At 49.7% G+C, this 20,250-nt stretch overlaps 1 protein-coding gene across 1 annotated transcript in view; it reads right to left on the bottom strand.

Annotated features, from left to right (window-relative positions):
• The window catches only part of LOC119698718 (TOG array regulator of axonemal microtubules protein 2-like), a 59,184-nt gene that overhangs the window by 5,941 nt on the left and 32,993 nt on the right, over positions 1-20,250 (bottom strand). The window contains exons 9-14 of the mRNA XM_038131045.1: positions 7,308-7,413; positions 6,328-6,563; positions 4,685-4,837; positions 3,410-3,527; positions 2,344-2,447; positions 805-1,009 (exon numbers count right to left, since the gene is read on the bottom strand). Of these exons, the coding sequence (XP_037986973.1) occupies positions 805-1,009; positions 2,344-2,447; positions 3,410-3,527; positions 4,685-4,837; positions 6,328-6,563; positions 7,308-7,413 (922 nt within the window). The remainder of the gene's footprint in view (positions 1-804; positions 1,010-2,343; positions 2,448-3,409; positions 3,528-4,684; positions 4,838-6,327; positions 6,564-7,307; positions 7,414-20,250) is intronic.

Genomic DNA, 20,250 nt, shown 5'->3' with positions numbered 1-20,250 from the left:
ATTCTGATTGTGCCAAAACTGTGGCTGGAGGAGATCGAAGTTTTATTTTGTCTGTCTCAGAACCTGTGTCTGCAGAAGGGCAGGGCTCTGATCAACTCTTCCAGGATCCAAACCATTTCTCTAACTAACAGGTAGACTTCTGAAATGTAATGTGCTCTACAGCTCTCATTAGAGCACGTTCTGTCCCTTGACAGCCACAGTATCAGGCACCATATTCTGGAAAAAAGGGGAAAAGCAGCTACTGGGAGGAGAAAGGGTGGGTCTCTCCTTAGCTGTTTTCTTCCTTTTCCAAAGAGAAAAAAGGCCTCCCAACAAGGGTGAGCACCGTCTTTACCAAGAGGAATAGGGCTGAGGATGGAAATGCGCAGCCAGAGTTGTGCCTGTGCAAGACAAGATGGAGTTTACAGCAGTATCCTTTTAAAAACATTTCGCTTAAACCAACCCAGCCTGATACTTCTCTTCCCCATGCAAACCTCTTTTTTGTCTAGAGAATAATGGCCATGCTTTCAATGGCTGGATTCCCTTCACTTAACCCAACTGGGACTAGGAGACAGCAGCAGTTACACCAGCAGAAAATTCTGCCATCATCTGATCAACAGCAGCAATAGGCACCTGCCAGACAAATACAGCTGGACTGAAATAACTTGTCCTGAAGCCTGGAGCTGAATTACATTTGTCTGGGTAAGAGGGACCAGCCTGTCCCAAACAGACAGGATGTAGTGCCAAGACACACTGAATTCACTTTACTTCTGCAGGCTTGGGAAAGGAGCTAAAGGAAAGGAACAATGAAGATACCCTACGTACTTGGACAATGTTGGCAGAGATCAGCTGGGGGCTGCTTTTGCACAGGTCTAGGAGGAGTGCCACTCCTTCCATCCGTGTCTGAAACCCCTTGGCTTCCAGGAGATGGTAAAGCTTCTGGAGCTCCTCCCTTCCTTTCACAGCTGCAGGTGATGTGACCTGGGCTTTTGGGCGGCGTAGGAGGCGTCCAACAGTGGCAGACTTCACCCTGGAAAACAAAACCAAATTAGGACCTGCTGCTGATAATACCTTCAGTTAATTGTCAGCCAGACATCTTGAGGAGCATTCCTAATGAGGTGATTTCGAGCTAGAAAATGATGAGGCTCTGAAAACAACGTGGACCTCATGACAATCATTAGGGGAGACAATCTGCAAGTAACATTCTCCCCACTGCTCCCTAAGGAAAAGATGCATCTGATCTAGCTTCAGATGGCTTCCAAGGCACACATTGCTTTGTAGGGAAAGAGAAACACTACTTCCAAGTTTAAATGCCTCCTCATATGGGATGTGTATGTCTTATAATAAGGAAAAGCATCACTCTGAAGAAGGGTCTCTACACCCAGGCATGACAATCCAGAAAAGTAGCCCAGATGCATCTGAACAGATGAACAGGGGCATCTCTGAAGGATCCAGAAAATCAGTAACAGAGATAGAAACGGAAGCCAGACATGCCAGAACTACACTCACATTTCATTTGCTTCCCTAGAGACCAGATGCACAGCTTAACAAATCCACTGGCAATAATCCTCATGGATCAACCTGTCTCTTCCATGAGCATGCTAGCCATGCTCCTGAGGCATGTGGTCACTTTCCTGCCACCGCTGAGCATGACAGAGCTAAATAAATTCCCTCTGTTATCAGAGGAGCAAGTAGCTCTGCCAGTGGCATGAAGAGACAGCAAGGACCAAATTCCTGTCTTAAATGCTGATTGCAGCACAGGGGCAAATAAACCAAACATGCTGCCCATCAAGCAAACTATATGAAGTACAGGAATATCAAGACAAAAAGTCCACATTGAGACCCCTCTTGACCAAAACGGCTCAGGAATTGCCTTGCTCCTTACTACTCAAACTTGGTACTGTTTGAGGCTAAGAAAACCATGAATCAGCCAGGCCAAACCATATGGATAGGAACTGCTTCTTTGGGGAATGGCATCTTGCTTCTAGACTGGGACTTCTCATTGAAACACCCATCTGACTCCACTTGGAGGAAAAAAACAAAACCCTGGTTGAATTTACTTGTCTCAAGTCAGGCAGCAGAGACTTTGCCCTCTCCTAGCCTCCACAGCACTGCCCTTGCCACTGCACTGGATCGTCTGAGCTGCAACCAATGGGTGTCTTTTTGTCGCCCAATTTTTGTGGAAAGCCCTGCAGAGAAGTTGTGTTCAACACAATGCAGAAGTAGACATTTTTTATCCCAGAGCATTTGTAGGGAAAGGAAACAATCTGTGGCCCTGGTCATCTCCACCAGAAAGATTTGCCTGAGGAAGAGGCATGTAAAGCTTGTCTGTGCTTGGTCACATCTGACAAAAGTGCTCAGTACCGTTTGCTTGAAGGCAATGTGGCCTGGGGCTCCTTCGGGCCATCGTTCCTCTTCTCCGCCGGCTCCTTGACAGGTGGGCGTTCACCCTTCTGGCTTTCCATCCCCTACAAAGACATAAAGAAACCCCATTAATCTTTAGAATATAAAATAGAAAATTCTATCTTTGAAACACAAGTCAGAACCAGGATCATTGCTACCAAGGCTTAGGGAAACATTTCCTAACTTACAGAGATAAACAGACCACAGATTCAGTGATGCCAGCTCTTTGTTTTCAATAGCCCAAGGCAGGTTATGGATGCTACCATACTGAGCAGCAGTCTAAAATCCCAAATTCATTCGTCTTGAGCATAAATGGGAATAATGCAAACTGATAGGCAAGGAGTGGTCTTAAAGGAAGCACCAGAAAAAAATTGGACTCTTTGGGGGTTGGCCCATTGTGTTGGAAGTAGAATTGGTTCAGCGCTTACTCTCCCTGCTCCTGCACAAAGACACACTCCCTTCTGTAATGTAAATAAAAAGAACAATATCCCCCCCAACCAAACAAATGATTTTCCACTGGATGCTGCTGAATTCACCAAGCTTCTTCCAGCTCCACAGGGCTTGACAGCAGGGCAGTATTCCCAAAAGACAGACAGTAATTGTAGTAACTAGGATTGACCTGGACATCTTTTGTATATTGGGACATTCCCTTGGCACTACTACTTCCAGTCTCTTTTGCCATGACTCTGTTATCTTCAGGAGCACTATTGTCACTTAATTGCTTTACTGGGGGCAGAGTAGGGAGAGTGTGGTGGAGGCCTGACACGTGAGTGTAAACCCTTTTGCTCCTCTTTCCCTTTCCTCTTTGTGACCCATATTCAAGGTATTCAAAACCCCACTTTTCCCCTAATAATATCAGTTCCTCTGTGGTCTGCAGATGAGCAGGCTGAGGATTAACAGCTCATTCCCAGGAGCCAAATGATTCATCAGAGGAGGAATGAGATAAAGAGCCATTGGGCATGTTTGATCTCATATTAGTAGTGCCAATACTTGCACAAAGGAGCTATTTCTCCTGCCAAGCACTTACTTTCTTCTTAATTCTTCTCAGGATATCTTCCAGGTCATGTGTGGAAAGAGCTTGTTCCAGAAGCTTTTTAAATTTTTGATGGGTCAGTAACATCTTCACCATCTCCTGTCCATAATGCCTAAGGAAGGAAACAAAAGAAAAGTGAACAAAGGAAGAGTGTTAACAGGAGAGGCTGATGCCTTAAACTCATCAGGTGCAATCCTTGCATGAAGATTGCAAGCATTGCATCCTACCTACTCAACAAAGAAGGAGATTTACCTCACTTGACACTGCACAGTGCTGCCAGCTGAACACAAGAGGCAAGAGGAGAATGTGGGGCAAGAGAAAAATACCATTTCTCTCTGAAACTGGGGTGTGCTTCTGTGGGATCAAAGGATCCCAGAGAACAAGCAGAATGCATCTGCTTTGTTGTCAGAGCCTACTAGCTGTGTCCTGCTGCCACTGCACAGTAATTTACCTTTCTTTAACTGGCAGGAAAGCCAGGACAAAACACCTCATCCTTTCTTTTGATTATTCTATACTACATGTATGCACAGGGGCAGCTGGTTGTTCTGATGTTCTTGGCAGCTATTAATGGGAATTTCATCATCAGAGGAAGGGGATTTTGGTGGTTTGGGGGGATTTTGCCACGAGGAAAGCACAGTTTTCTTCAAGAAGAAATTTGGAGGTCAGTGAGCCACAGAAAACAGCATTCTAGAAATCTGCAGAAGAGGTTTAGAAAGACTGAAGATGTTGCCTAAAGACCTCGGAGATATTTCTAGGGAAGTCTTCGGTTAATATGAACTAGATGTTTGGGATCCTGCAGTGGTGGACATTAGCCAGCACTTTGGCTTTCTCTTGTGCACCTAAGGCCAATCCAAACTGTTGGACTGGCTAATCGGAGCTCTTTGGATCTCAGTAAAGAATCCTTCGAGTCACAGGAAATTGGCAATGCTCCTTCTCGCTGGCCAGCCTCAGGTTACCCAGTGCAGTCATTCCCCCAGGCAACCCAGAGCAGCGGTCACAGCACCAAGCCTGACAGAGCTCAAGAAGCGTTTGCACAATGCTCTCAGGCACATGAAGTGACTCTTGGGCTCTCCTGCACATGGCCAGGAGCTGGACTTGATGACCCGCATGGGTCCCTTCCAGCTCAGCACATTCCATGATTTGATAACCCTTATCCACACAGTGAGGTCACTTCTTATTTCCTTGAGTTTCCACTCTTGTGTGGTTTTACCTTTCAAGCCAAACACAAAAGGGTTCTCCTGGTTTTGGAGGTGAAATGAAGCTCATTACCTTGTGTCCTTGTGACAGTCCTGAGCAAGCGTCCCTGCCGCCTCTGCCAGCCTCTCAGCCTTGGGTGTGCCTGCGAGCTTCGTGACTCCCATTTTCTCCATCAAGGATAGGAGCAGTTCGGCCGCACACTTCCGCACCTGCACGTAGCGGCTCCTGGGAAGGAGAGAGCAAACCCTGGGGCACAGGGAGAAGGAGCAGCAGCAGCACAGGCCTTGGCCAGAGCCTGCTCCCTGTCCTTGCTGGGGCAAGGAGCCTGGGTTCTCCCTGCAGCTTCAGACACCTGCAGAAGCTTCTGTCCTCAGATAAACACTAAATTAGCATTGTACACAAGGACTGCCGGCAGGGAAGAGGGAAGAATTCAGTCTCCCTGCGCTATCTGATACACAATTCCTTTCCCAAAACTTACTCGGAGAAAGATTAAAGTGATAGATCACATATGAATTATTTAGAAATTAAGGACAATTCATGCTGACCCATCAGAGGGCACCCAGTACACAGAGCTGCAGCAGGATGAGGCTCTTTCCACCCATTGATTCCCAAATCTACAGACCTCAGGGAAAAAACAAATGCCGGGAAAACACGCTGTGGGCCATGAAGTTGCAGAATAACCACCAATGCCGCCTGTTTCTTTTGTAAAGCGTGGCAAGGGATACATCTGAGCATTTTACACTATTGCAAAGCTGAGGAAAGGGTGGCAGTCAGTTTAGCCAGGTTCTCCTGCTCTAGACACTGTCTCTTGGGAGCTATCAGGCCCAGCACCAACACTTAAGGCAGCATTTGCTTCAGCTGTCCCATGGCACTCGGCCTGTGAAGGTGCCTGGAAAGTGATTCATCCTCTCAAGGCTAACATGAAACATCAGGTTGGATAGAAAGTAGAGGCCAGGACAGTCACACAAGACTCCTTTTGGCAGCAGCTGCACCCAGCACATTGTCCCCATGTGCTCCATGGCCCAGCAAGGACTCTCCTCATTTCTCGAGTTTATGGCATCATGAGGATACATGGTTTTCCCCAGGGCTTCTGTGGTTAGCGCTGTGAAATATGCAACAGAGCTCACAGCTGCACCTGCAATTGTCCCTCTTCCCACAAAAGCACAAGGCTCTATCTTTAGCCCTTGCAGGCACTTGCATTTCCCCACCCTTCACCACGTCTAGGAAACTCTCACAGACTGGGAGAACTCCAGGAAGCAGCAGGAAACTGAGTCACAGGAGCTTTAGTTTGGATATCAGGAAAACGTTTTTCACCCAGAGGGTGCTTGGGCCCTGCAACAGGCTCCCCAGGGCAGTGGTCACAGCACCAAGCCTGACAGAGTTGAAGAAGCATTTGGACAACAATCTCAGGCACACGGTGTGACCCTTGGGTCGTTCTGTGCAAGGCCAGGAGCTGGACTCCATGGTCCTCACGGGCCCCTTCCAACTCCCCATATTCTACAGTTCTGTGATTCTGTCACCTAATGGGCTGCAGGAGGGCAGCAATAGGTGACAAGGGGAAAGAAATGAGGTTGATGGGAGAATCAAGTCACTGAGTCCACAGAAGAGGCAGGATACAGGACCCTTCCCTCCCAGCATTCCCATTCTCTCTCTCATCCCTTCCCCTGCCCACACACTGGAAGCTGAAGAATATCACTAAAAGAAGAAGAACCTACTTGACTCCCCTGTCCATGAGAACAGTCATTGCTCGTGCAGGAGTCACGTTCTCGACCATCATCCCCAGGCTCTGACAGGCTGCCTTCTGAATAAACTCTGGGGAGTTCCACACCATGTGGAGAAGGACCGCAGCAACCTCATCCGCCTCGGAGTCCATGTCCTTCCTCAAGATGGCAAAGAGATCTCCCAGAGTGACAATTGCAGAGCACGACACCTTGGACCTCAGGTTGGTCACCTGGGGAAGTCATGAGGGGAAACATAAGAATCACCTTGAAAAGAAAACCAGTTTCCTTAGACAAAACTCCCAGGAAATCACAACACGTCCCACTGTGTAGAGAGGAACATAAAAGCACTGGAAGAGCAGAGGAGCCCAAGCACACAAAGGCACTCACTCTGGCACCAATTTCTGGCCCCACACCTGCTTACTGCAGGCAAAAAAAAAATATGTTTCACTCAAGTGTTCTACTTAAACTCTCTAGAATGTCAGCTGCTTTGATTTTAGGCCCTTTGATTTGAAACACAAAGAAGCAAATTAAAGCAAGGGATGCTTTCAAACCATAAAGCACAAGTCAGAAAAATAAATCAGTCAGGTACTCCTGTTCCAAAAAGCAACACCTGTAGTTGAAGCACTCAGACAGGAAACAGAAAACACAGGCTCGGGTCTACAGACTCATTTGCAGTGTTCAATTACAGCTTGGGCAGAGATTGGCACTCTGGCATACAATGTCATTAGTGTCTCCGTTTCTGCCCTGCATTATAATGGCACCACAGTCAAAGACAAGTGCCAGATACGCCACCTGCCAGTAAATACAGCTGCACGTACACACAGATCCTGCAGATAGCTGAGAGACATTAGAAATAGAAGGTCTAAAACCAGAAATGAAGGCAGTCCCTGAGCACACATGGAGATGAACAAGCACATATCCACTCTACAAGCCGGGCATGAAGTATGGGGCACAATTCAGAGCAATGTTCTCACCTCGCTGGTAACTGCCAAGCAAATCTCACGAAGTCGACAAAGCAGGACTTCGGAATGGGACTCAGCCAGGTGTGTGATGTTTAAGAGTCCCTTCTTCTTCTGTTCCCTGAAAGGCAAGTGCCACAAAGATTGATTTTTCTCTCTACCCAAGACCTAGGCAGCACCCTCTGAAATGACCAGGCTGGCAGCTCAGTCAAACCATGGGAGGTGCTTTTCAAGGAGTACTTGATAAAATCGTGGAACACATTGCCACAGGGTGCTGTGGCTCTCAAAAGCATACACAAACCCACAAGGCAAATAGGGGGCTTTCAGAGTCTTCATTTGGGGCCTTTCTGAAAATCTCTGGTATTAAGTCCCTCAGTCACGGCTTCCTAGAAGCTGTGAGGCCCGGCCATGCTGCTGTTTCTTGTCATCTCTCTGGACCTGTGCCTGAGACACGTCCCATTGGGCTGTTACTGGGACATTTTCCTTCTTTGTCAGCCCCAGCAGGCAGTTCAGCACTGAGACTCTGCACTGCCACTCTGGAGCTGAGTGATTCCATTCTACAATCTACACCTGTGTGTCACCCACTCCACTCCAGCTCACACATTCCCCAAAAAGGCAGCAGGATGTGTCCCAGAAGATTAAGATTCCACACCTGGGCAAAAACTGTTGAAACTCTGGCTTTTCCCAGAACACTCCTACCTATGACAACCCTCACAGCAGCAACATGTTACCTAAAAGTTGCAAACAACTCCCTCTCTCAGCACTTGCTTTGTGCAGGCCCTCAGCCTCAGGAAGGTATGTGAGGCATCAGGGCTGCAGCACAGGGCTGGTGACCGATCCCACGGGCACCCCTGAGTGTCATCAGGACCCCCCACACCTGCAGAAGCTCTCTGCACCTCACAGGGCACCAAGAGAAATGGGGAAGAGAAAGCAGAAGACAAAGGGCAAAGCAAAGGAAATGCATCGTGGCAAATTTTTCATGCTTATCCCTGTGAGAATGAAGCAGCCACCAGGGAGTGGATGCTAACTAACCCAGACATCAAAAAGGCAAGCAATATCACCTAACATTTACAGGGTTATCGCTTCTGGGGCTCCTTCTGTCTGTGTAGAATTTTGGGACACATTGTGAGTGTTGACAAAACATCTCAGGCCCATATGAAGCAGTGAGAAGGAAAAGTTGAATGCCCAAAGTGCAAGATTCCTAGAGAATTTGATTTCTTTTCCCTTCTCTTCTGTCATGAGCCCTTCAGGAGTAATGGCATGCTGAGGGACTTGAAAATGCACAACTCAGTCCATTCCTCAAAAAGAGGAGCTCCCTGGAGCTGCTTCTGGGACTCGCATGCAGGAGTCCCTGCCATTGCTGTCAGCAGGAAGGAATCTTACTCAGTCCCACTGGGCCAGTGGCCCAAGGCACCCAAATCTCAACACTCAAAACTGCTGCCATCCCGCTTCTGCCTTCAGCCAGCAAATCATCTCGGCCCACAGCTTTCTCTCCTCCCTCAACATTTCCTTTGCAGCTCCATGGAGCAGCAGGCAAAGCAAGGAAACAGCAGGGACCTGCTGCAGCTGCAGCACTGCTGCACAGCAAGGCCAAGCAAAGGCTGCTCTCCAATCTTTATGCTCTCACGGCTCTGCTGTGGTTTCCCCAGAGCCCTTTGGCCCTCTGGGCTCTCGGGGCTCAGAGGCACTAGCAAGACACGCTTCTAACAGACCTGAACGCTGAGAGGGACACGGAGGGAACGGGGCCTTTCTTACCAGTCATCGCTGCCGAGCATGGAGAGTGCCTCCTGCAAGGACTGCTGTGGGTTTGAAAAGGCTCTGTCCTTCTGCCCGTGCCCACGCAGTGGCTCCTCTCGGCGCTTGGCACCAGTGGCCGACTGCGAGGTCACTGTAAGGAGAGGGTCGGCCATGGGCGCTGCAGCCGCGGGCAAGGCACCCCGCCATGGAGCGGCCTGCAGCCCCATCTCCCAGCCAGGGCTCCATGTGGCACACACTGCCACTGGCTCAGAGACTTCCCTGCTGTCTGGCTCCTGGGGCTCCTTGCTTGCTCCCAGCCTCCCCCAGCTGGGCACAGCTCCAGGCTAAACCTGACAATTGCCCCCACAGCGCCAGCTCCCAAGTGCCACAGCTGCCACAGCCAGCGGCAGCTTCCTGAGGCCACAGAGCTCCCCCTCCCTGCCCGACAGTGCTGACAGCAGGACTGGCTACCCCAGGAGGGAACCCCTCAGCTGCCTCTCCTGTCTCAGCACCCGGATTTCTCCCAGCCCTGAGGACAGGGGCACTCTGCAGCTCCCTGAGGAAAGACCTGCACCTGCCTCGCAACAGCACCAAGCCAAGCCTGAACAACCCAGCCTGCTGGGCCCAGCTCAATCCCCATGGAGCAAGGACCAGGGAACAGCCACACCTGACCCTTCACTCATGACCTCTGTTTCCATTGACTTCAAATGCTCTAGACTATCTAGCTGGAGTAACTCCAAAGTAGATTTGCTGCTCATTTTCAAGACACACCACGGACCCAAGATGCCAGCTGTGCTGCCTGAGGCAGGAGGCAGTTTGTGCCCCTTGTGCAAAGACAAACCCCTGCAGGAAAAAGCTGCCACAGGGCAGGCTTACCTGAGGAGTTGCGTGGGAAGCTGTCATCCCCACGGAGGGTGGGCGTACTGGGCAGCAGTGGCACGTTGTCCTGCTTTCTGACGACCGTTTTCTTCATGGCACTACCAGGGTGTTTTCTCTGCACACTAGGAGCTGTGCCAGCGACAGGCGGGAGGCTAAAGGCTACAGGGACCAAAGAGAAGCTTGTCAGTGGAGGGTGCTGGACAGGGTGACAATGGAAAGGGCCAGAAAGGTTGCTGGAGCTGAGTAACATCTCTTTGTTATCTCAAAGATCTTCAAGTATAACAATGGCACACTAACATGGGATAGTGATCACAGAATCCCAGAATCCTAGAAGAGTAGGGGTTGGAAGGCGCCTCTAACCACCATCTAGTCCAACCCCTGTGCGCAGGGACATCCTCATCTAGATCAGGTTCCTCAGAACCCCATGTAAGCTGGCCTTGAACACCTTCAAGGATAGCCCAACAGCAGCTTCTCTGGGCAAATCTGGGCAGCTTTTCATCCCCTTCCTTTAAAAACAAATTCTCCCTAATATCTAATCTAAATCTACCCTCTTCTAGCTTAAAAGCAAACTGCAGTGATGTTTTTCCTAAGAAACAAGAAAAACCCAGTACTGCTTTGCTTTTGTTCTCCTGTTCCACAGGCTGGCAGGGAAAGTTACCAGAAGAAAGTGCAGATAACCTTGCGTGATGCCCTCAGGCTGAGCGCTGCCCCCTGAGGGCCCTGCTGCCGCCCTCGGGCAGCGCTCACAGCCCTGCAGCCAGAGCCCCTCAGCCGGGATGCAGTCGGGAACGCTGCTTGCTCCTGGGGCTACAGCAGAAGCACTGGCTGGGGCTTCAGCACAGCTCTACAGTGCCAGCTCCTCAGCAGGGAGCAGCAGGAGAAGGATCTCTGGAATCTTCATCAGAAGAACGTGAATTTTGTTTCTTCCAGGTTGCACCCCGGTTGAAAAGCATTCTTTTGGCCTCACCTTCCCTGGAGGCTGCTCTCCAGGAGAGAGTCTGAAGCCCCAGTGTACTTTGCAAGACAGAGTTTTCTACTCTGAAAGACTTTCGAGGTAAAGTTGGGAAGCTGATATTCTCTTACTGACTGAGTGAGGCCATTGGCAAGACACTTCATGCCTCTGTATTTTTCTTTGGGAAACAGAATTAAATCCTAGCGCAAGCTTCCACTCAGATGCAAGCGGAACAGCCCCCCAGTCTGATTGCAACATTGTGCAAAGGGCAAGCAAGTGGTCAAGAAGGACCACCACAAGTGTAGCCACCACTTACTTGCTTCAGCTGCATCCCCAGGCTCAACTGTCTGTGGGAGAAGCTTCAAGGATGTTTCCTTTTGTCTCCTCTTCAGCTCTTTTACCAAAAGCTCCATTTCCTTCCACGCTGAGCTCTTTGGAGCCAACTTGCACAATGTAGCACGCTCCTAGGTGCAATGGAAATACAGCACAGACTGTAAGCAGAGACACACAAACCACACACAGCATCCCACCAGGAGCACAGAGTCCAGAGAGTTCCACAGGCTTCCATGCAGCTCCATAGACATTCCAATAGTTTCAGAGGAATGTCTCCCATCCTCACCTTGGCAATTACACACAGTGGGGTGGAACACTTCACTGCCACAACCTTCCACTACTGCAACCACAGCCTATGTCAGGAAGCCCTGCTTGAAGCATGAAACTCATAGGAGTGCTCCAAGACAGATGAAGAGCTCACATGACAGTGAGCAGGCAGTTCAGTTCCTACAGGCCATGGCAGGAGAATGAAAATCATGTGCAACAGCCAGCAAGGAGGGCTAATGAGCTGTTGCTTAACACTGATGGCCAGGAATTGCAGCTGTTTGTCACTTCCTGCCTTCTGAAGGACTCAGCTCTGAAGGACTTGGTCTCTGAGACCAGCAGAGCAAAAGGAGGAGTCCCGTGAAAACAACTTGCAAAAGCATTGATATTCATGAGCAGAAAACTTGAGAATGAGAGGCCTGTGAGATACAGCCACAAGGGTAACCAGGAACAATCAAAGTCTCCCATTTTATTTGGCAGCCTTGCTTACACTCAACATTAGAATCTTTGCTTCTCTGCTGCCAAGGATGCACTTTGCCCACCTTCACTGATGTGAAGCTTGCTCTGCCATTCAGAACTTCTCTAAAACAGCCTTTGCACTTCTAGAATGCTTCTGGCATCACCTTAGCAACATCTCCAAGCCAGTGACCTTGGCACCACTGGAAATGGCCAAGCAATTGCCCTGTAGCTGTCAAATATATTCCCAAGAGAACCCCAATTCCCCAAGGAATGGAAGATTATGATTTTCAGGGACATTTTGGGCCCAGCACTAAACAGCCACTGGAAAGGTAGTCTGCTCATCCCTGTCCTTAGCCCTTACCTTTGCAGAGCTGGCCCTCAGCTCTTTGTCCCTCGTAAGACCAGCACTGCTGGGATGGTCTGTCTCCTTGGCCTGGCTCAGTGGGAGGCCTGGGAATGGAAGCAAAGGTTCCTATAAATCTCTGGCAGACTTCAAGCCCCCAAAAATGCCATGCTGCGCAACAGGCAAGACAGGTTCCAGATTGCAGAGCTCTCCTAAGACACAGAGATTGGGATTGAGAGCAGCAAGGTGCAATGCCTAGACCCTCTCTCAAGGGATGGGCTACTGGCAGCAGACATGACATTACTCTGTTGGCCAGCAGACTGAAACCTGCTGCATGACAAAGGCCTCAGCCCCTGCATGCTGGAGACAGCCTCTGTGTCTGATAGAGAAGGACAGAGATGGAGATTGCTCTTGACAGTGATTCTTCTCTGCCCTTATTCATGCTGATTTTAGTGAACGTCTTCTTTCCGGTTCCTAAAAGAAGTCCTGGGTTCTAATACCTGGATGCATTTAGAGCAGCATTTTCTTCTCGGTTGGAATATTTTAGAGGACATTCAAAAAAAAGCCTCGGGTTGCCAGAGTGATACCCAAATATGAATTGTCCTCTTGACACTAGAGAATTCATTTTCCCCAAGGATTTTCCTTCTAAACTGCATGAGACTGGGCAACTTTCGGGCCAGCCTGACTAGTGGTTGATTTTCTTAATGCAACTAGGACAATGGAGCTCATTCTGGAATAGTCTCCAACAGAGCTGTTCAAATTCTGAGAACTAATCATTCAGAAGAACAGCTTCACAGAGGATTCAATCATGTGGCAACAAAGTAGAAAAAAACAACTTCGTAAATCCGGATTTTTTTGCCCCATGCAGAATGGCCAATTTAGTAATAGAGAAGTGTAAGATATGGGCTTTGAGGAAGAAGAGCAATTCTGGATGGAAGGCAAGGCCTTGGAAGGTAGTAGCCTCTGGGAAGACGGCAGGGAAATACAGATCCCAGGGTAACCTCCTTGGGACCATGGCAGACAGTCAGGCCTGCAAAATGGACACACAAAATGTAACAGAGGCTGCAACGCAAACCTAAAGCATCTGAAGCTCCATATTTCATGGGATACATTTCCTGGAAACTTTTAAATAGCTGCACTGGGAAACATGCTCCTCCTGGCAGACACTTGAGGCAGGCCAGGAGAAAACCCTGAGCCACTTCCCCAGAGCTCCCACAGGAACAGCCTGGCCTCTGGGCTGCCCTGGGACAGCAGGGAGCCCAGAGCCCTGTGCTCTCCAGGAATGCCTCAGCTGCACATGCACCCTCCTGCTCCTCTCCCTGCCCCACAGCTGAGCAGCCCTACAGCTGCACGGGGCACTGGCAGCAGCACAGCTCCTTGCAGGGGACACATGCAGGGCACAACTCTTCCCTGCCAATGTGCACAGCCTCTCTGGGCAGCCACAAGACCCTTCCTCCCAACAGAGAGTGGCCCAGCCCCCACCTTACCTTTTTGTGAGGCTGAGCCATGCTCCTGGGGCTCCTGGGCCAAGGCCCCCTGAGCCGGCTGGGAGCTGAGACCTCCATTCCCAAGGCCGGCACCCGGCACTTGAATCTCCAAGCTGAAGGGGTCCGTGAGTTCCCTTGGGAACAGAGGCATCCCAGGTCCTGTCTTACACTGAGAGCTCTTTTCCTTCTTTCTCTGGGTTTCTGTTGTAGATTCAGAAGAAGCTGTCGACCAGGTCCAAGAGAAGAAGTGAGTTAATTGAATGCACGCCTTTAGAGTCAGCCCTTCTAATGGGTGAGGAATTCAAAGTGTGTTTTAGTTACTGGAAAGATTGCTTGGTTGTTTATTTTTCATGAAACTAGCATCAGTTTAATTTCTCTGAACAATATGGAGCTGGCAAGCCAAGAGAGAAGAGCTCTAGTACTTCATGTGGTGCCCGTTGCCTCCCCACTACTACAGGATCTTTTCCTTCCAAACAGTTGGGAATGTACAGTGCTCTCTAGAGTCTGACTCTGGTAAGGAAGTAATTGTTTTCAAAAGTAGTTTTCAAAGCCTTCGTTTTCGTATTTCCCTCTCAATTCTAGGTCGGGTTTTGCAGTTTGGGGGATTCTTTATATTACTCTTTCCAACAAAGGAACTTCTGGGACACAAACTATGGCACCACATGTTAGACACAAAAGCAGCTTTGCTTTCCCCGTTAGATGTGCCCAATATTCAGTGAGCCTGTGTTTGTAGGGCACAAAGTGCTCATCCAAATGTTCCACTTTTGCTCTACTTACTTGTTCCAGGGCTTTATTCTCTGCTTTCCTTTCAGCAGAGACACCCAAACCCAAACAAACAAGACCTATCTCAAAACAATGCTGACCTTGCTAATACTGACAGTTCCAAATGTCCTTAATGGCAATAGCTGATGGCCGGTCATTCTGAAATACTCCCCAACAGAGCTGTTTGAACTAAGAGAACTAATTCCCAACACGGCTTCACAGGGGATAAAATCATGTGGCAGCCAAGCACTATGAGAGAAATGCCTGTCTCAAAACTGGGTTCTTTCACCCTGCAGAATGCTCAGGTCAGAAATAAAAGTTAGACAGGAAAGGACGAATGACATAAGTCATTCACCTTACTTACTGAGTAAGACTTCTCCCTAACTGCATTAAGCATTCCAGCAGCATATCAGCAAATAAGGAGTCATTCCAAGGGAGCCAAACCCAGGATTTGGCAGAAATAACCTTGAGCAAATGGACCAGGCGATCTGCCCCCTTTTTCTGAATCAGCAGAATTGTTTTTAAGTCTCATCTTTCCTATCATTACACTAAGAGTCCACTGAGGCCATCAATGAATTGAAATGAATTTAGAGAAATTTTCAAAAAATGCGTTTTAACCAAACTTCCCAATTGTCACCTCTGAGTCAAGACTAGGAAGGACATTTTCAGTCAGAAATGCCCTCTACCTACCTGCTTGTTCAGAGGTCTTCTCTTGGCTTGTGCTGCTGGATCCTTGCCTGGAGAAAACAGAGGAGAAAAAAACATATGAGGAGGTAGAAAGAGAAGGGAGGAAATGGCCGTACCATGAAAGGAGGAAAACCTTCCTAGCATGGTCACTCTGATGAAGGCGGAAATGCAACATATAAACCCAAGAGGATGCAAAGCTGATTAATTGTTCTTCAGCTTTCAGTTGCTGGAGTCACACAGAGCTGGCCAAGCTCTGGCTGAAATAATAGCCAAGTCCAGATGGGAACCCATCCTGAGGTGCTTTGAAGCCCTGCCTCCTCTTCCCCACCACCACCTCTGCTCTTGGGGCATTGCTCTTGGGTTTGACATTGTGCTGGATCATCATCGATGGGCCACATGCTGAATACACAGAGGTTTTGCCGAAATACATGGGACATCTGACTGCAAAATCACCACAGGAGATGGGAAGAGTGAGGTGAACAGCACACACTGGAGCAGCAGACCCCTTGGCTTACCTCATCTCCCGGGACTCCTGGAAATCCAGCTGGGGAGAGCTGCACAGAGACCCTGCAGCACTGTCAACAGGGAGACTTCCTGCCTTGCGTATTGGGGGGATCAAAGGCAGTCCCAGTGACACCTTCTTCATTTCCCCACCACTGGAATACAGCAAGGAAGCCTGGAAAGAATAGAACACAGCCCTCAGATCAATCATGCACCCTTGCCCATTTGATGACTCAAGACATTTACATATGCCCTCAACTGGGACCTGGCAGGAACAAACAGGTCAAACTGATGGAGCAGATTGGCAAAGGTTGGGGAATAGAAAGGGAACTGGTGAGGGAGAGACCATGGCACCCAATTCACACCTCTCCCCTCCTGCTCACTCCTTTTCAAGTGGGGCTGCATTCCCAGCTGGCATCCACATTTGACATGAAGATGTTCTGGGGCACCACTGCCTCCACTGACCTTCTGGATGGCATGGCAGTGGCTTGAGATCACTGTTCTCTCCCTGACCCTAAGGTGCCTCACAGCCAGGGCTCATCTCCAGCCATGTCCCCACAAAGCCACTCTGCAGGATGTCAACCCCTGCTTTTCTCAAGCCCCTCCCTTCTGCTGCTGCTGCCCTTCCCTCCTACAGTTCCCCAGCAGCCTTGGAGCCCAGATGCTGCTGAGCTCTCGGGATGCTCGCGGCTCTCCAGCTCCCACACATCCATCACCTCATGCTCACTGGCATTGAGGAAGTTCAGCACAGCTCCCTGCCCTGCTGCTCTCTGCAAGCTCTCTGCCTGCCCCACTTGCTCCAGGGTCCCCATGCCATGGCCACGAATGGGGCTGAAGGCAGCAGGGGCAGATGCACACCCATGCTTAGTATCCCATCATTTCTGGCCCAGCTAAAGAGCCAAACCAGGACCCGTTCAAACTTCACTAAAAGGGTCAGTTCCTGTCACGGATACATTGGGCCCTTTCTCTGTGAGGCTGAAATCAAGCAGCCTAGCCTGTGATTGGACTTTCTGTCCACCAAAGCTGTTGTTCATCTGCCTTCTCCTGCACCCCACGGCAAACCCAAAACAAGTGCAGGTCCTGGCCCTGCTGCAAAGGCAATCGTGTGCCGGGGCTCTGGGCTGCTCTCCCCATGGCCACCTCCCAGCCCTTCCCTCTGGACAAAGCCATGCCAGAGCACACAACTCTCCAAAAGATGATGCAGTCTGGAAATAGCTTCAGAGACAACTGTGCAGGGGCCATGGCTGTACAACTCAAAAGCTGAGACAACCTGGCTTGCAGGTTCCAGCAAACACCTTTTTCCATCCAAAGCAGACACAGCTGTCAGAAAACACCACCAAGACACAGAGATGCTTCACAAATACATACAGGTTACTAAATGGAGAAGGATTGCTTCTCCAGACAGGACAACTTCAGCTGCTCTGACTGCTTGCTGCTGTTTTCTCAGCAATAAGACAGACAGGGAACCACAACAGAGCCCAGAAACCACTCCAAGACCTCTCCTGCTATTGATACATGCTGAGGACATGAAGTCTGCACTACACACCCATTGCAAAGACATCCATTGCAAAGAGGCGCAGTGTCCAGCTGAGCTCTTCCTTGCCTCAGCTGCTTCCCTGGGCTCACAGCACAGGAAAAGGTCTCCAAGCTCTGCCTACAGCCCATCAATGGAAAATCTACCACACAGGACTTAGCTTGATCTCCTTACCTTATGTCCTTTTCCCTCTGGACTCTGCTCCTGGCTGCTTCTTCTGACATCATTGTAGCCAGTGCTAGTTTGCCCTTTGTCTTTCTCTCCATCATCCATCTTGCTTGGCTTGATAGAGGAAGAGCTCTCTCGGATGGGAGGCAAGGGCTTGGTGGGAAGGAGTGAAGAGGGACGTCTAGGAGGAAGATTCTTGTAAATACTGTAGCCAGTCAGATCTGCAAAGTGAAGACACAAATGTAACAGAGTCCACAAAGGAAATCAAAAGCCTCTAAAGTCATCATTACAGGATCACCAACTCACACCCTGCCTAGGCTGCAGCCATTTGCAAGTCTCCTGCTCCTTCATTGGAAAAGTCAAAAGGCCTTTCTATCACGGGAGGTTTCCCTATTTCTGCCAGTGCAAAACCAGGCAATGTCCATCAATCTCCTTCACATATCAAAGGGTTCAGCTCAGAAACTACCCCAAAGAAAGGGCTTCTTCTTCAAATGCAGGAGGAAGGAGTGGGAACATTTCTCATTTCATGCTAAATGCCTTCCTTTTCTCTACTCATTTGGACACTAGAAAGGCTGCAGGGAGATAAGAGGCATGGGCAGGATGGAGAGGAATGTTTCCTTTTCCTGCACAGCATTTTCTAGGGCCCCAAGGTCCAGCTCCTGCCACTCAACACTTCACACTGGAGGAATTTTCACTGCACCACTGGAGAACACTCCCAGGGACTGGGCTCTGGGACAGTCCACTGAGCCTGTCAATAAATTGAAATGAATTTAAAGAAATTTTCAAACGATTGCATTTCAAACAAGCTTTCCAATTGTCACCTCAGAGTCAAGACTAGGAAGGTCATTTTGGGACAGACATGCCCTCTACCTACCTTCATGTTCCAACGTCTTCTCTTGGCTTGTGCTGCTGGATCTTGGCCTGGAGAAAATGCAGGACAAAAGAACATATGAGGAGGTAGAAGGAGAAGGGAGGGAATGACTGTACCATGAAAGGAGGAAAACCTTCCTAGCATGGTCACTCTGATGAAGGCGGAAATGCAACATATAAACCCAAGAGGATGCAAAGCTGATTAATTGTTCTTCAGCTTTCAGTTGCTGGAGTCACACAGAGCTGGCCAAGCTCTGGCTGAAATAATAGCCAAGTCCAGATGGGAACCCATCCTGAGGTGCTTTGAAGCCCTGCCTCCTCTTCCCCACCACCACCTCTGCTCTTGGGGCATTGCTCTTGGGTTTGACATTGTGCTGGATCATCATTGATGGGCCACATGCTGAATACACAGAGGTTTTGCCGAAATACATGGGACAGCTGACTGTGCAAAAGCACCACAGGAGATGGGAAGAGTGAGGTGAACAGCACACACTGGAGCAGCAGACCCCTTGGCTTACCTCATCTCCCGGGACTCCTTAAAGTCTACCAGGAGAGAGCTTCGCAGAGACCCTGCAGCGCTGCCAACACGGGGACGTCCGGCCTTGCATATTACTGGGATCATAGATTTTCCAAATGACCCCTTCTTCATTTCCCCACCGCTGGAATACGGCAAGGAGGTCTGGAAAGAATAGAACACAGTGCTCAGATCAAGCCTTGCCCCCATTCATGCCTCAAGATTATTTGGAAAAGCCCTCAGCTGGGACCTGGTATTAATAAACAAGTCAAACTGATGGAGCAGATTGGCACAGGATGGGGAATAAAAAGGGAACTGGTGAGGGAGAGACCATGGCACACATATGTGAGCTCTCCATGCCTTCTCACTTCCCTGGAAATGTGACTGCATTCCCAGCTGGCATCCACATGTTTGACATGAAGATGTTCTGGGGTGCTACTGCCTCCACTGGCCTTCTGGATGGCATGGCAGTGCCTTGAGATCTCTGTTCTCTCCCTGACCCTAAGGTGCCTCACAGCCAGGGGCTCATCTCCAGCCATGTCCCCTCAAAGCCACTCTGCAGGATGTCAACCCCTGCTTTCTCAAGCCCCTCCCTTCTGCTGCTGCTGCCCTTCCCTCCTACAGTTCCCCAGCAGCCTTGGAGCCCAGATGCTGCTGAGCTCTCGGGATGCTCGCTGCTCTCAGGCTCCCACACATCCATCACCTCATGCTCACTGGCATTGAGGAAGTTCAGCACAGCTCCCTGCCCTGCTGCTCTCTGCAAGCTCTCTGCCTGCCCCACTTGCTCCAGGGCCACCACGCCATGGCCAGGAATGGGGCTGAAGGCAGCAGGGGCAGATGCACACCCATGCTTAGTATCCCATCATTTCTGGCCCAGCTAAAGAGCCAAACCAGGACCTGTTCAAACTTCACTGAAAGGGTCAGTTCCTGTCAGGGAAGAGGTCTCAGAGCTCTGCCAACAGCACATCAAATGAAAATTTACCACACTGGACATTGCTTGATCTCCTTACCTTAATTCCTTTTCCCTCTGAATTGAGCTCCTCGCTCTTTCCACCCTGCTCTTCAAAGCTGCTGCCACGTTTCCCAGTCTCCTGCTCTCCGTGGAACATCTTGCTTGGCATGGCAGCAGGAGAGCTCCTCTGGATGGGAGGCAGCGGCTTGGAGGGAAGGAGCATGGAGGGACTTGCCAGGGAAAACCTCTTGGCAAGAGGGTAGCCAGTCAGGCCTGCAAAGTGGAGACACAAAATGTATCAGAGCCCGCAATGCAAACCTAAAGCATCTCAAGCTCCATATTTCATGGGACAGATTCCTTGGAAACTTCTAAACAGCTGCACAGGGAAGCATGCTCCTCCTGGCAGACACATGAAGCAGGTCATGGGGAACACCCTGAGCCACTTCCCCAGAGCTCCCACAGGAACAGCCTGGCCTCTGGGCTGCCCTGGGACAGCAGGGAGCCCAGAGGCCGTAT

Source organism: Motacilla alba, chromosome 3, assembly GCF_015832195.1.
Source record: "Motacilla alba alba isolate MOTALB_02 chromosome 3, Motacilla_alba_V1.0_pri, whole genome shotgun sequence".
NCBI lineage: Eukaryota > Metazoa > Chordata > Aves > Passeriformes > Motacillidae > Motacilla > Motacilla alba.
Note: the sequence above shows the minus strand (reverse complement) of the source record. Positions and strands in the feature narration are given on the sequence as shown.